At 41.4% G+C, this 15,560-nt stretch overlaps 1 protein-coding gene across 3 annotated transcripts in view; it reads left to right on the plus strand.

Moving 5' to 3' along the window:
* Positions 1 to 215: 215 nt before the first annotated feature.
* LOC123491394 (A-kinase anchor protein 9-like) overlaps positions 216 to 15,560 on the plus strand; it is a 131,624-nt gene continuing 116,279 nt past the window's right edge. For all 3 annotated transcript variants that reach the window (XM_045221973.1, XM_045221974.1, XM_045221975.1), the window contains exon 1: positions 216 to 463. In XM_045221973.1, the coding sequence (XP_045077908.1) occupies positions 416 to 463 (48 nt within the window). In that variant the 5' untranslated portion in view covers positions 216 to 415. The remainder of the gene's footprint in view (positions 464 to 15,560) is intronic.

The raw sequence follows: 15,560 nt of genomic DNA on the forward strand, positions 1-15,560 counted from the left end.
ACTCCACAGAAAAGAGAATATGTATTTACTGATGCAAATGATTTCAATCTATAATCAATGTATATTTTATTTGTGTACACACAGTATGTTTTCCTCTGTAAAAAAAATAATAAAATAACACGTTTTGAACTGTGAGTGACATTCCAACGTTCCCAACCGGGCGTAGCTTGCAGAAAACAACCACCTACGTGACGTCATCACAATCAGTCTCGTGTTTACGTGGAGAACATGGCGTCGGAGATGTGGCTGTAGCAAGGAGTCTGTTCCTAATGCAAGCCTGTCGCAGTGATTTGAGACCATTAGCAAACAAATTGAATGTCAACAGACAGACACTTTCCCCACAGACTCTGGACGTATTCGCTGACACTTCGCATGAAGCCATTTTCCTCTTCTCTCAGCCACAGGGACAACGGTAATGGAAGACGAGGAGAGGCAAAAGAAGCTCGAGGCCGGCAAGGCAAAGGTATGATAGCACTAGCTAGCTAGCCGTGGTCAATTATTTCTCTGTGATGCAAACGTTTCTACTAGTCAGGCTTGGGAACCACATTTATTGCTGCACGTGCTCAGTAATACATTGGCCTATGTAGTTTTATTTAGTAGCTGTTTTGGGAGCCCCTTCCGTACGTCTTCCTCTCCTTGTCAGCTGTCACTACTAGAAAACATGTGCCCTAATGGATGACAGCCCGGGGGCTTGGGTGTCTGGGTTAGCAAGCTATCCAGACTTACTTTGTCATGCGACGTTCCATTGGTATCTCATAGAAACGTGCTGTTTCTTCATAAAATCTTAGCAGTTTTGAAGAAAAGTATGAATGTTAGCTAACTAACCAGTTCAGCCTTTCTTGTCCACGTCAGGCTTTATTAACGTCACGTGATTAAAAGGTTGCGATTATTGTGTGACAGGTTTTTCAGGACATGGCCCTAGTTAGCTTAAAGCATACGATCGTTACACCTTAACAACCAGTGTTACAAATGAGTTCATAACTGAACGATGTAAAGAAAAAAGTGCCAACAGCTTATCTCATGCCATGCAGAAGGGAGGGATATCACACAAGCTCTGCTCTCCATGAAATCGATCAAGCTTGGCAATGCAATGTATGCTCACATCACTGCATACTATTTAAATGTATGTATTATTTCAACCAGTCATTGCATTTTCAATACAAATTCGAAGTATACAGTGAACTGGCACAGTATTTTTTGGTGTTTTATTAGGATCCCCATTAGCTGTTGTGAAAGCAGCAGCTACTCTTCCTGGGGTCCACAGTAAGATGATAAGAACACACCCTCATAGTCAACTGAGAGGGATGATAAATCACTTCCCTGCTAGAGTCTAAAAATACAAAAGGGAGCTTGGAGGCAGATGGAAGGAAAGTAGACTGGACTCTTACGGCAGGTCCTTTCAGAATTTGAGGTTACTGACCCTTGCCGTGTCATTCCTCTGCCTTAATCCCTTGACAGGTTTACGCCCTAATGCACAATACCATGACTTGGCACCACTTCACCACCAATACCTATGATGCTAGAGGTTTATTTTGAGTCAGTAGTATTTATGCAGTATTTGAAGAGAAGGCTAGATGCTATTGAAAGGGAAAACACAAACTACTTTGGAAGGCGCTAATCAAAACTAGCCTATCAATTGGCTAGACTATATTTAAATGCTCAGTAATGTTAGCAGTAAGGATTTTGAATGAGACAAGTCTTTCTGTAGTCTACCTGTGATGATTCAATTCCGGCTACCGTAGTAAGCATAGGAAGGCCATATGGTTCTTTACCATAGTCATACATAGTTTGGTAACAAACATTCCATAACAGTAAAGATCTAGCTAGGCTAATTTGCATTCTTTAGGATGTAATTGTCTTGCAATGATATGTGTCAATATGGCCAAACTGTGTTTGCACAACTCTGACATTATGGCTGACCTAGTCACCCACATGTAACCTGGCTTTACTCCCTCCTGTCATCACTTCTCCACCTGTTTTTTTATTTGCCATTGACTTAACCTTACCATTGATCATTGATAATCTTTGGCATGAACCTTGAACAAAAATTTCAGACTTATAGGCTTTCTCCAGCCAGGTGAACTGTGTGGAAATAGCAATAGATTAAGAGGATTTAGGCCTACTGGTCCAATTGGTTTAAATGTGTTAAATTGTTTGATGGACCTTGGCATACGAAGTCTGATTATTTTGTTCGTCAGAAATGTAAAGTTGACCTCTTGTCTACCAAATCCGAACACCAATTTTCACTTGACTGTCATTAGAAATGCTACAGGGTGGTTGCAAAAGTATAGGCCTAGGCCATCTAGGATTCAAAGAAATGTAATGACTCTCAGATTCTCAATTGAGAAAAAGTCTCTCCTCGACTCATCCGTCCTCCTCTCCCCCGTGACCCAGAAACAGATAAGTGGTTGAGGGGAGTGTTCGTTCGTTAGTAGGCTAACAGAGTATTCTCCCCTCCTCGATTACCTACTTCGGCAGAAGATACACAAGTATCCTCCCGGCGGCTAGCGAGGAAGTGTTTTAAAATCTGCCACACCCCCTTTGAATCAGCTGTTGGAGAAAAACATGCACACATTTAAAAACGATACACTACTTATCCTTTTAGCTATAAAATATATTGCACAACTAGCTACATTTGTTTTTATCACTTTACACATTTATTTTGGGATTCCACCCCTGTAAACGTCATTTGCCTGATGACGCGCGAATGGAGAAAGATTCTCATTTCATACAAGCGCATGTCCTCGCCTCTGCTCCTCGACTACCTTTGTCCGATTTCAAAAGGAGGCGAGGAGAGGACGGATCAGAAAACGAGGAGTCGAGCAAAACCAATTGAGAATCTTCCTATAAACCATGGATGGGCAACTACAGTCCTCGGGGGCCTGATTGGTGTCACACATTTGCCCCAGCTAACACACCTGACTCCAATAATCAACTAATCATGATCTTCAGTTTAGAATGCACCATTCCGGCCCCCGAGGACTGGAGTTGCCCATCCCTGCTATAAACCAACATGCATGGCATTTATACAGTGGGCCAGTTCAAGCTGCTTGATGCTCAATTTGATGTTTTGAACTCCTATTGTTCACATATTACCTTGGAGGTAATAGGCCTTTTTGTCTCACTGACCTTTCCTAGCGCATTTAAATTAGTAAGCGCTCGGCTATTCGTTAAACACACAGATATGCTTAGAACTGTCTTACATCTGTTCACCAAATGTGTCTTTAGATAAATAGACAAACAGAGTAGTATCAAAGACATTTCTTCATGGGACCTGGCTGGCCTCAATGAGATTGAATGACTAGAGTTAGCGCAATGACATGCTAGCTGTTCCCATAGACTTCCATTAATTGAGAATGTCCATTTAAAAGCGCGTCACGGCAGAAATTATATAGATTTTTATAGCAATTTTTAAAAACATATTTTTTTATAAATGCTCAGTGAATATAGAGGAAACACTGGACTCCCATGACCTTGAATTCCATCAAATCACATTTTATGGTAATCAACCTAAGTGGAGGCTCAAATATCTTCCATATTCTTGAAGTGTGTGATCTACAATCAAGCAGGATCATTTAATCTGTGAATGCACAACCTTGCATCCGGAAATTGTGCCTTGGAAACGAACATCACCACTAGACACTTAATTGGTATGCTGCATATAGTACTAGTCCTAAAACACTTTAAAAATACTAGCCTATTTGAGACCATAGTAGACCCAGACCTAGCCCATACTTTTCCTGTTTCCCATTCACCCAGGCGGCTTTATCAAACCTCATGGGTTTTACAGAGCATATAGCCTAGCCTCATAGTGAATTCCACACCATCTTTCTGCACCTTCAACAATGACAGCCAGGTCGATATGCATTTGATGTAAAGTGTGTACCTTTCACTAATGAAACAACATGAACATCCGTCGACCCCCTCTGCTCCATGTTGTGGTAATTGTGCCTCAACAGTTGCTCCTTTCACCATTTTCTTGCATGTCCTAATATTATGCTAAATATTTAAAGGACTGGAGCCATCATGTACTAAGTTTGTGCCTGAGGAGAATCATAAAACCTACCACTTCAGATGATCTTTGGAGCCCAGAGGCCCAAAAGGCTCTGCCTGAGGAGAATCATAAAACCTACCACTTCAGATGATCTTTGGAGCCCAGAGGCCCAAAAGGCTGTCGCTCAAAAAGAATTCAGAAGAGCCTCTCCATGCTCTGCAGTGGAGAACTGTTGGAAACATTAAAGACGTTTCTTTTATTTCCGTTGCAATGCTGGCCTTTTTAGATCATTGATGTTTTATTTTTAGCCCCCATGAGACTTCATTGCATGTAGCCTATGCTTTTTTTTGATGGTGTCGGAGTCACTACAGTGTCTTCAGAAAATATTAATACTCCTTGACTTCCTGAATTCAAAATGGATTAATTTTATATTTTTTCTCACCAATCTACTCACAATACCCCATAATGTATTGCTGAACAATTAGTGCTTTTTGAGGTCGGTTCGATTATTTAAAAAAAATCACGTTTTTGATTTCAATTATTATTTAAAAAATTTAATGCATTATGAAATGGAGCTTTTTAATGGAAATTCCAAAGCCAAAAATAGTGAGCATTCAATTGTCAAAACATTTACAATATTCCATTGTCTCTGTCAGGTCCACATTAGTTAGACATCAATAGAAAAATAGGAAATTACTATGAAATAATAAAATATTTCAGTTGTGTATATTACTTAGTTTTTATTTGATTACTTTATTATTTTTCATTACTTAAAGTCATCTCATCTCTGCTCCGGCAGTAGCAGTCTGCCAGCCAAACCTAACGTTATCTATGGGCTTCCCATACTGTACTGCCTTTAGTCATCCTATTTAGTTGGCCTACCTAAGTAGCCCATGCTGCAGAGCTGTCTGACGAAATCATTTTACTAGTTCTTCAAAGTAGATAAGGCATACTTTCACAGACTCTCTGTCCCTCTCGTCGTTGTGTTCTGTACATTCCTCTCTCATGCGGTCTGTGTGTATCTAACCTAACATAGCAGGCGTAAAAGTGTATCTGTCCAGAGATCTAAAGTTTCTAAAGTGGTCCTCTGTAGCTCAATTGGTAGAGCATGGCGCTTGTAACGCCAGGGTAGTGGGTTCGATCCCCGGGACCACCCATACGTAAAAATGTATGCACACATGACTGTAAGTCGCTTTGGATAAAAGCGTCTGCTAAATGGCATATTATTATTATTATTTTAAAGTCTATGACTAGGGTGGCTGGAGTCTTTTACAATTTTAAGGGCCTTCCTCTGACACCGCCTGGTATAGAGGTCCTGGATGGCAGGAAGCTTGGCCCCAGTGATGTACTGGGCCGTTGCGGTCGGAGGCCGAGCATTTGCCATACCAGACGGTGATGCAACCAGTCAGGATGCTCTCGATGGTGCAGCTGTAGAACTTTATGAGGATCTGAGGACCCATGCCAAATCTTTTCAGTCTCCTGAGGGGGAATAGGCTTTGTCGTGCCCTCTTCATGACTGTCTTGGTCTGTTTGGACCATAATAGTTAGTTTGTGATGTGGACACCAAGGAACTTGAAGCTCTCAACCTGTTCCACTACAGCCTCGTCGATGAGAATGGGGGCGTGCTCAGTCCTCTTTTTTTTCCTGTAGTCCACAATCATCTCCTTTGTCTTGATCACGTTGAGGGAGAGATTGTTATCCTGGCACCACACGGCCAGGTCTCTGACCTCCTCCTTATAGGCGGTCTCATCGTTGTCGGTGATCAGGCCTACCACTGTTGTGTCGTCGGCAAACTTAATGATGGTGTTGGAGTCGTGCCTGGCCATGCAGTCATGGGTGAACAGGGAGTACAGGAGGGGACTGAGCACGCACCCCTGAGGGGCCCCCGTGTTGAGGATCAGTGTGGCAGATGTGTTGTTACCTACCCTTACCACCTGTGGGCGGCCCGTCAAGAAGTCCAGGATCCAGTTGCAGAGGGAGGTGTTTAGTCCCAGGATCCTTAGCTTAGTGATGAGCTTTGAGGGCACTATGGTGTTGAACGCTGAGCTGTAGTCAATTAATAGCATTGTCACGTAGGTGTTCCTCTTGTCCAGGTGGGAAAGGGCAGTGTGGAGTGCAACAGAGATTGCATCATCTGTGGATCTGTTGGGGTGGTATGCAAATTGGAGTGGGTCTAGGGTTTCTGGGATAATGGTGTTGATGTGAGCCATGACCAGCCTTTCAAAGCACTTCATGGCTACAGACATGAGTGCTACGGGTCGGTAGTCATTTAGGCAGGTTATCTTAGTGTCCTTGGGTACGGGGACTATGGTGGTCTGCTTGAAACATGTTGGTATTACAGACTGTCAGGGACATGTTGAAAATGTCATTGAAGACACTTGCCAGTTGGTCAGCACATGCTCGGAGTACATGTCCTGGTAATCCGTCTGGCCCTGCGGCCTTGTGAATGTTGACCTGCTTAAAAGTCTTACTCACATTGGCTACGGAGAGCGTGATCACATAGTCATCCGGAACAGCTGGTGCTCTCATGCATGCTTCAGTGTTGCTTGCCTCGAAGCGAGCGTAGAAGTGGTTTAGCTCGTCTGGTAGGCTTGTGTCACTGGGCAGCTCGCAGCTATGCTTCCCTCTGTAGTCTGTAATAGTTTTCAAGCCCTGCCACATCCGACAAGCGTCAGAGCCGGTGTAGTACGATTCAATCTTAGTCCTGTATTGACTCTTTGCCTGTTTGATGGTTCGTCGGAGGGCATAGCGGGATTTCTTATAAGCGAGTCCCGCTCCTTGAAAGCGGCAGCTCTACCCTTTAGCTCAGTGTGGATGTTGCCTGTAATTCATGGCTTCTGGTTGGGGTATGTACGTACGGTCACTGTTGGGACGACGTCATCGATGCACTTATTGATGAAGCCAGTGACTGATGTGGTGTACTCCTCAATGCTATCTGAAGAATCCCGGAACATGTTCCAGTCTGTGCTAGCAAAACAGTCCTGACCACTTTTTTAGTCCTTACACAACCTGGAGGTGTGTTTTGGGTCATTTTCCTGTTGAAAAACAAATGATAGTCCCATTAAGCGCAAACCAGGTGGGATGGCGTATCGCTGCAGAAGGCTGTGGTAGCCATGCTGGTTGTGTGCCGAAAGTGTCAACAGCAAAGCACCCCCACACAAATTCGGCACTGAGCAAATTTCAGGTCTGCTGAGCGCAAACTTGAACGTTGTGAAAATTGTGTGCAACTTCCAGCGCGTGTTTACTGTGAACACTGAGGCTGTACCCGCTTTAAGTTAACGTTTTAACAGTGGCCATGTAGGCTACTGTGGCTATTTGATCATAATGCAGGCCTATCAGAGTGGCCTACCATAAAAAACAATGGAGAAAATGCATCCCATAACATTTTAACATGGAAGTAGCTGTTCTATCATTCAGCCTACAGTAGCAGCCAATGTGTGATGTTCAATGTAGGCCTACATTCCATGAGACTTTTAAAAATAAAACATGCAGGGCTTGACATTAACCTGTTTATCCACTTATCCTTCAGACAAGAAGGTGACTGAAAATGTTGTTGTTGTGTTTGATGCAAGAAACCACTTTACAAAATAAAATGCATTATTATTCCCAACCATTATTACAGAGAATCAGACAAATTATGCTACCCTCTGCCTATTGGCTACTTAGCTTATTCAAGCCTGTCTCAAAATTCAACACTGCCCCTTTAAGACAAAAAAAAGCTAGAAATGTATACGTTTTGTGCTCTTGTAGGAAGCAATCACTCCCCTATTGCTGACTACAAATGATCTATACCTGGGCTAATAACTCACTAACTAGCAAAGGATATGAAAAATATGTGCACACGTGGCTACATGCAGCTCTTGCTTTGATCTCAAAACAAGCGCATCTACTAACAACCGCTCATGCTGTAAACACAGTCCAGTTCAAAGTAAATTGCACAGATCCATTTATGGCAATGCTCTATTTGCATTTAGGCCTACTGCAGCTCTGATTGTTTATGCCGCACCAGTTTGTGTAGAGTACGGGCTGAGTAGTGCATCTCAATGCAGTAGAATCCTACTCCGATGCGTTCTGCCTTCAACAAAATCTCTTGCATCGTTTGTTTTGTTTCGGTATGTTGCATTGAAAGTGGCTAATATTGTGTAGATTCCATCACAATTGCCACAGTAAAGGGAAACGTTGATAGTGTTAACAAGGAAACACTCTAGAACAGTGGTCACCAACCTCTTCTGAGTCAAGATCACGGAGTCAAAATGCAAGCAGAGATCTACCGCTCAGATTTTTTACATTACTTAAACAACTTAAGCCTATGCAACATTAACCAATTAAGAACAGTACTGTAGCAAAGAGGTTTGTACAGTAAGCTATAGACCCAATGCATTATCACCGCATATTGGCTTTGCTTGAATTGTCCTGCCAATGCATTGTTGTTCGAGACATTTTTAAAATTATATTTCAACATTTGAGGTAGGCTATAGGATCACATCGATAATAGATCCGTTGTTGTATTACTTTCGAAGCACCGCTGAGTGAGCATACATTTAAATAATTGTATTTTTATTTTACTGGGCTGATGGTGCCTGCATCTGATGGTCAGTCTCAGCGGAGGGAGAGCGCAGCAGACTGAGGGTCCGCCTCGCAAAAAGGGACACCGCCTTCCAGCTGATGGCAAAACTTGAGTCGCATCGCATGCACAAATTCATGTTGTTACTCCTATGAACAGAGAAAGTGAACTGAATTTTGCCTGTGCTTAGCTCTATTCCGTTTATTTGTATCCTAAAAAACTCCCTAGTCATTGCCGATGACAAGCATACCCATAACATGATACAGCCACCACCATGCTTGAAAATATGCAGAGTGGTACTCAGTGATGTGTTGGATTTGCCCAAAACATAACGCTTTGTGTTCAGGACATAAAGTACATTTCTTTGCCACATTGTTTTGCAGTTTTACTTAAGTGCCTTATTGCAACATGTTTTGGAATATTTTTATTCTGTACAGGCTTCCTTCTTTTTCACTCTGCCATTTAGGTTAGTATTGTGGAGTAACTACAGTGTTGTTGATCCGTCCTCAGTTTTCTCCTATTACAGCCATTAACCTCTTTAACTGTTTTAAAGTTCTTCGGCAATTGAGTTAGGAAGGACGCCTGTATCTTTGTAGTGACTGGGTGTATTGATACACCATCTAAAGTGTATCAATGCTCAAAGGGATATTCTATATCTTTTTTGCGAGGCATTGGAAAACCTCCCTGGTCTTTGTGGTTGAATCTGTGTTTGAAATTCACTGCTCGACTGAGGGACCTTACAGATAATTTTATGTGTGGGGTACAGAGATGAGGTAGTCATTCAAAAACCATGTTAAACACTTATTGCACACAGTCTATGCAACTTATGTGACTTATTAAGCAAATTCTTACTCCTGAACTTATTTAGGCTTTCCATAAAGCGGTGGAATACTTGACTCAAGACATTTCAGCTTTTCATATTTATTAATTTGTAAAAAATTCAAAAAACATAATTCCACTTTGACATTTTGGAGTATTGTGTGTAGGACAATGATACAAAATCTAAATTTAATCTATTTTAAATTCAGGTTGTAACACAAGAAAATGTGGAAAAAATTAAGGGGTGTGAATACTTTCTGAAGGCACTGTATGTGTCATGAGTTGGCTCAAGTCTCTGTGTTGACATGCCAACTGTTGATTGTCGCAGCAGCTGTCAAGATGGCTGTTTTCTAAGCTGTCAGGGGCGTTGTGCCAGCAACGACACTAATAGTGCTTTCAAGCTCTGACACAGCCCATTTGACTGGTCACGTAAATGGAGTTTAGACCTAGTTGATTTTATATTCATCAGGGATTTTTCTGCAATTGAAATCATTGGGCGGGCTACCTAAGCGTTTTTTGGGGGGGTCGCCGAAGTCCAAACAAATAATAATTCAGAATGGAAAAACGCTTTCAGTTTAAACTTAAATGACTGAAACCAGATTTAAACTATGTAGAAAAAATAATGGACCCATACGTTTGTTTTAGATAATATAATCTTTAAGAATTTACAATCACCCAAATAAAAGCTAGACAGTAAGGGATCATTTAGGTTGCAGTTTGAGTCAACCCTGCAATCCCTATAGGAAAACTGTCTGTGCTACTTCCGACTCCAAAGCAATTATAACTTCTGTGCTGAATCAAGTTTTAATCGCCCGTACGGTGGTCCCACTCTGTTTAGTCCATATTGATCGGACGTTCAGAGCCTTTGGGTAATTAATCAGCCTCGACGCCGCTAATGATTTCATTTCGGTCTCAAGCTATCATGTTTAATGGTATACAAGATGGGCCATTGTGATCACTCTAGACTCCAGAGCTGAGTGCCCTTAGTTCAACCACAGTTAACTGAACACATTCATGACCATTTGGAGGTACAAAACTGTTAGGCTACCTAGACATTTTCTCAGTTTGTGTGGTTAGTGTATTGTTCAGCCTTCACCTCTGAGCATCTAATGCTATAGCCTACGTCTTTCTAGTATTTGTCTTGGCAATGAAGACGGGTGTTACAAATGTGATTAGGGTCCCCACATATTTAGGCCTATAACTGCTCTACTGTCAAATTGAATCTGGTTATTTATGTTGATCGTTATTCATTCTTTCAATCTGTGCTTGTACATTGGGTTATTAAAATGTTTTCACAGTAGTTTGTTTTCCGTACCCACTAGGCTATCTATAGTGGGATTGCTCTCTGTCTAAATGAACAATCATCACTCACTTACAGCAAACATTACTCAATGTGCCATAACTGATCAAATAGAAAGCCCCCAAAAAACACTGAACCTAATATGGTGATGTGTTTGGCATTAATTGTATTAATCTATCGTTAGTATCAGTGGGAATAAGCAGTGACACTGAGGAACAGATAATCGATTTCTTGTAACGGCGGCTGCATTAGCTATCCTAGACCTTTGTGAAACAACTCAATGATGAGGTGGAATGCTTGATGGAGAGATCTCTAGAATTATCATCCAACAAGCCTGTGTTTTGATTTGAAGTGCTTAGTGCTATAGGAATAAGCAGGGAAGGCTTATGCTCGCTGACTGCCAAGTAGGCTATATGTCTGTTCCAAATAAAGAATGTTTGCAAAATATTGTCAGGTACTCCTCCATCTTTGAGACTGCAGATGGCAGTCTGCTAAATGACGTAAATGTAAATGTAATTATGCACCTACGTAGGCCGCAGTCCCATATGCTTGTCCAACTCGATGGTCTTCTGCCAAATAGGGCAACACAGCATCATCTGCACTTGAACTTTGGGAAAGATTAGCCTAAGTATTCTGAGGGTTCCAATTTACTGGTAGAACATGAATTGAATTTGTTTCTGCTGTGCAAATCCCCACAGATCTGGAGTTGCTCAGACCATCTACAAACTATTAGCCTGCAAGTATTAAAGCTATGCTAGCTGAAACTCTGTTGACATACAGTAACTCCTCAGCCTCCCTATGTGTTAAAGTAAGCCTAGTTTTTGCATGTTGCAGTTTACACTTAGCCTAATGAAACTGAGTCTGTATTTATGAAGATCTTCGAATAATCTGTATGAACAAAATGTGTAAAAAGTTTTAGGTCTACCCTTACTTTTTCCAGTGTTCTACTGTGATTTTAATATTGGGCGATTCCAGCGGTAGGGATGTTACATTTGCATGCAAACTTAAAACTTTCATATCTCACAGAAAAACAAAAAATATGTCTATAGCACCCCTTGGGGAGAGTGTAGGCCTATAACCAAAAAAGCGGACTTCTAAATATTGGCATGTTGGAGAAATAAAACAAATAAGAGGCGTTGTGGATTTTAGCCTACATTAAATGGACAAGCTTTTTGGGGAGACTGAACATATTAGCAAAAGTCTGAGTTTATAAGTCTTAGGTCAAAACATGGATAGCCATTTTTGAAGGAAAGGTTAAACACAAAAACGATAATTATGAAAACATTGTCATTTCCATTATTACTTTAGAGAGGAAAAATGACCACTATGGATGTTACAAAGTCTGAAATAGACATTCAAAGATTTCTTACTCACTATCATAACACATTTGTTGTCATCTGGAACATTTCTAAAATGTCAGAAGAAGGCATAGGATTATGTAATAGTATACTGCATAGGCTAATGTCGTGACGTGACTTTCATTAATATGACTGTTATCGGATCAACTAACTATGTTTAATTGTTACTCGATTAAATTAATCATGTAACTGTTAAGTCATTAGGATTTGGGGCACCACGGAAGAAGTTGTTTATAGAGTTACCATCTCCCAAATTAAACTAAAGGTCTTTACCTATCAATATGTATAAAACAGTCAACGTATTAATCATTACCTCTTATCAGTCGTCATTCTGAACGAGAGAGAGAGAGACTTTTGGAAACTACCCTCAAAGTAATCATAACACTTTGCTCACGGACCACTGCCCGTTTGGAGTAAAAATCATCATGATATTTACGTGTGGATGTCTTTGTTTGTCGTCTATCTCTGTTGACCTAAGCCCTCTTGGAAAGGAGGTTTTGGCTTGGTCTTCGCTCAGCTCACTTGTAAGGATCTGATTGTCCTGTGGGTGTAAGGCACTGATTGTCCACAAGAGGTCACAATGTCCTTCTTCTTAGTTGTCCTGGCTTGTATTGGAATGTCTTCAGAACAGCTACTTAGCTGTCCCAGTGATTGTCTGAGAGGGGAGTTTTCTCCTCTCCACCTCGTGTGGTTAGTCAGAGTTTGAACCACTTTACACACACAGCTGCAGCCTGGCGATGTTCAGGTCTAGTCTGGGAGGTGATCTTCTTCACCTCGGGTTGAGGTCCAATGTTCCAACCATTTTCAGACGTGTAGACCACCGTCTCACGTCTTTCTGGTCTGATATAAATTTGTCTTTCAAGCCTTTATGCACTCTTGGTAAAAGGGGGCGTTCCATCATGCTGACACGATCTCTGAGCTCAATCGGGGCGTGGCTACTTACTGGTGCAAAGCTTATATGAAAAACAATTATCTCATTAGAAAACAAATTACATTCCTATCTTTTAAAAAATACTCTCATCTGTATACTTTCCAAATTACAATATTTTCTTGATACCATTCTTAATGGCATCACAAAATAAAAAACAATATGACATGATTCTTCTTTAGGTCCCCACTGACCATACCACACATTCTTAACTTAGAAATGTTGTTCCAGTATTCACTTGTTGGACATTAGAGTTTTGGCGGCAAAAGTATTCTGGAGACAAAGGGACAATAACAATCAATACTGGAGAGCAAGAGAGAGATTCACCTCCTGCCTAATTTACGACCGAGTGTTAAGGTGTCAAAACCGTCCCGGTCCCCCCTCCTCTCTTCTGTGGGTGAGAGGGGGTCTGGTTATTGTCAGCCATTGCCAAGCTGATCTGAGGCCTCGACTGTCCTGTATGAGGATCCATGACACTAAGGCCATACACCACACCGGTAAATGATGCTCTTTATATATATCAAAATGAATCTTTACCAGTTAAATGTAGACACAAATATGAGATTTATTTTGTATGACTCCTTTTCAGAAATATTATATTAAAGTATGCAAATGAGGCACTATAAATAGGCCAACGTCTATACCACCAATACACTTTTCTGGACACCGAAGTAAGTCAGCAGAATTTTGGGGATTTCATTTGAATAACACACTCCAGGACTATTCACAGATAAACACTCTTCTCATCTTTCTAAAAAACACTACTGAAATGTATGAGAAATGCATTTCTGCATACAGTGCATTCGGAAAGTATTCAGACCCCTTGACTTTTTCTACATTTTACAGTCTTATTCAAAAATAGATTCAATTGTTTTGTCCCTCATCAATTTACACACAATACCCCACAATGACAAAGCAAAAACAGGTTTTTAGAAAATTTTGGAAATATAAAAAATGGAAATATTACATTTACATAAGTATTCAGACCCATGTCTCAGTACTATGTTAAAGCACCTTCGGCAGCGATTACAGCGTCATGTCTTCTTGGGTATGACGCTACAAGCTTGGCACACCTGTATTTGGGGAGTTTCTCCCATTCTTCTCTGCAGATCCTCTCAAGCTCTGTCAGGTTGGATGGGGAGCGTCGCTACACAGCTATTTTCAGGTCTCTCCAGAGATGTTCGATCGGGTTCAAGTCCGGGCTCTGGCTGGACCACTCGAGTACATTCAGAGACTTGTCCCGAAACTTGTGTGCTTAGGGTGGTTGTCCTTTTGGAAGGTGAGCCTTCGCCCCAGTCTGAGGTCCTGAGCGCTCTGGAGCAGGTTTTCATCAAGTATCTCTCTGTACTTTGCTCAGTTCATCTTTCTCTCGATCCTGTCCCAGTCACTGCCGCTGATAAACATCCCCACAGCTTGATGCTGCCACCACCATGCTTCACCGTAGGGATAGTGCCAGGTTTCCTCCAGATGTGATGCTTGGCATTCAGGCCAAGGAGTTCAATCTTGGTTTCATCAGACCAAAGAATCTTGTTTCTCACGGTCTGAGAGTCCTTTAGGTGCCTTTTGGCAAACTCCATTCGTGCTGTCATGTGCCTTTTACTGAGGAGTGGCTTCTGTCTGGCCATTCTACCATAAAGGCCTGATTGGTGGAGTGCTGCAGAGATGGTTGTCCTTCTGGAAGATTCTCCCATCTCCACAGAGGAACTCTGGAGCCATCGGGTTCTTGGTCACCTCCCTGACCAAGGCCCTTCTCCCCCGATTGCTCAGTTTGGCCGTGCTGCCAGCTCTACGAAGGAACTTAGTGGTTTCAAACTTCTTCCATTTAAGAATGATAAAGGCCACTATGTTCTTGGGGACCTTCAATGCTGCAGACATTTTTTCGTACCCTTCCCCATATCTGTGCCTCAACCCAATTCTGTCTCAGCTCAACGGACAGTTTCTTCGACCTCATGGCTTGGTTTTTGCTCTGACATGCACTGTCAACTGTGGGACCTTATATAGACAGGTGTGTGCCTTTCCAAATCATGTCCAATCAAATGAATTTACCGCAGCTGGTCTCCAATGAAGTTGTAGAAACATCTCAAGGATGATCAATGAAAACAGGATGCACCTGAGCTCAATTTCGAGTGTCATAGCAAAGGGTCTGAATACTTCTTTAAATAAGGTATTTCTGTTTTTAATTTGTAAAAAATTAGCGAAAATGTCTAAACCTGTTTTCACTTTGTCATTATGGGGTATTGTGTGTAGATTGATGAGAGAAATGTTTAAAAAAAATCAATTTTAGAATAAGGCTGTAACGTAACAAAGTGGAAAAAGTCAAGGGGTCTGAATACTATCTGAATGCACTGTATATTTTCTAAGTATCACATCATTGTTAAAAAATCAACAACTGCTTCTGTAAAAGTCTAGAAAATACATTTCAGAACAAGCACACACAATGTGGTTAATGCACATGCTTCTGACAATAAAAAGATAAACCAATTATAGACCATATAACGCCTTAATGAAAGTAAAGCGTTGCAGAGAACGTTTCAAGAAGATCCAATGTAAGGGGCATGTTTTACAAAAACCTTTGTTGATGTTACATTGCCTGTCCC

Source organism: Coregonus clupeaformis, chromosome 8 (genome assembly GCF_020615455.1).
Source record: "Coregonus clupeaformis isolate EN_2021a chromosome 8, ASM2061545v1, whole genome shotgun sequence".
NCBI lineage: Eukaryota > Metazoa > Chordata > Actinopteri > Salmoniformes > Salmonidae > Coregonus > Coregonus clupeaformis.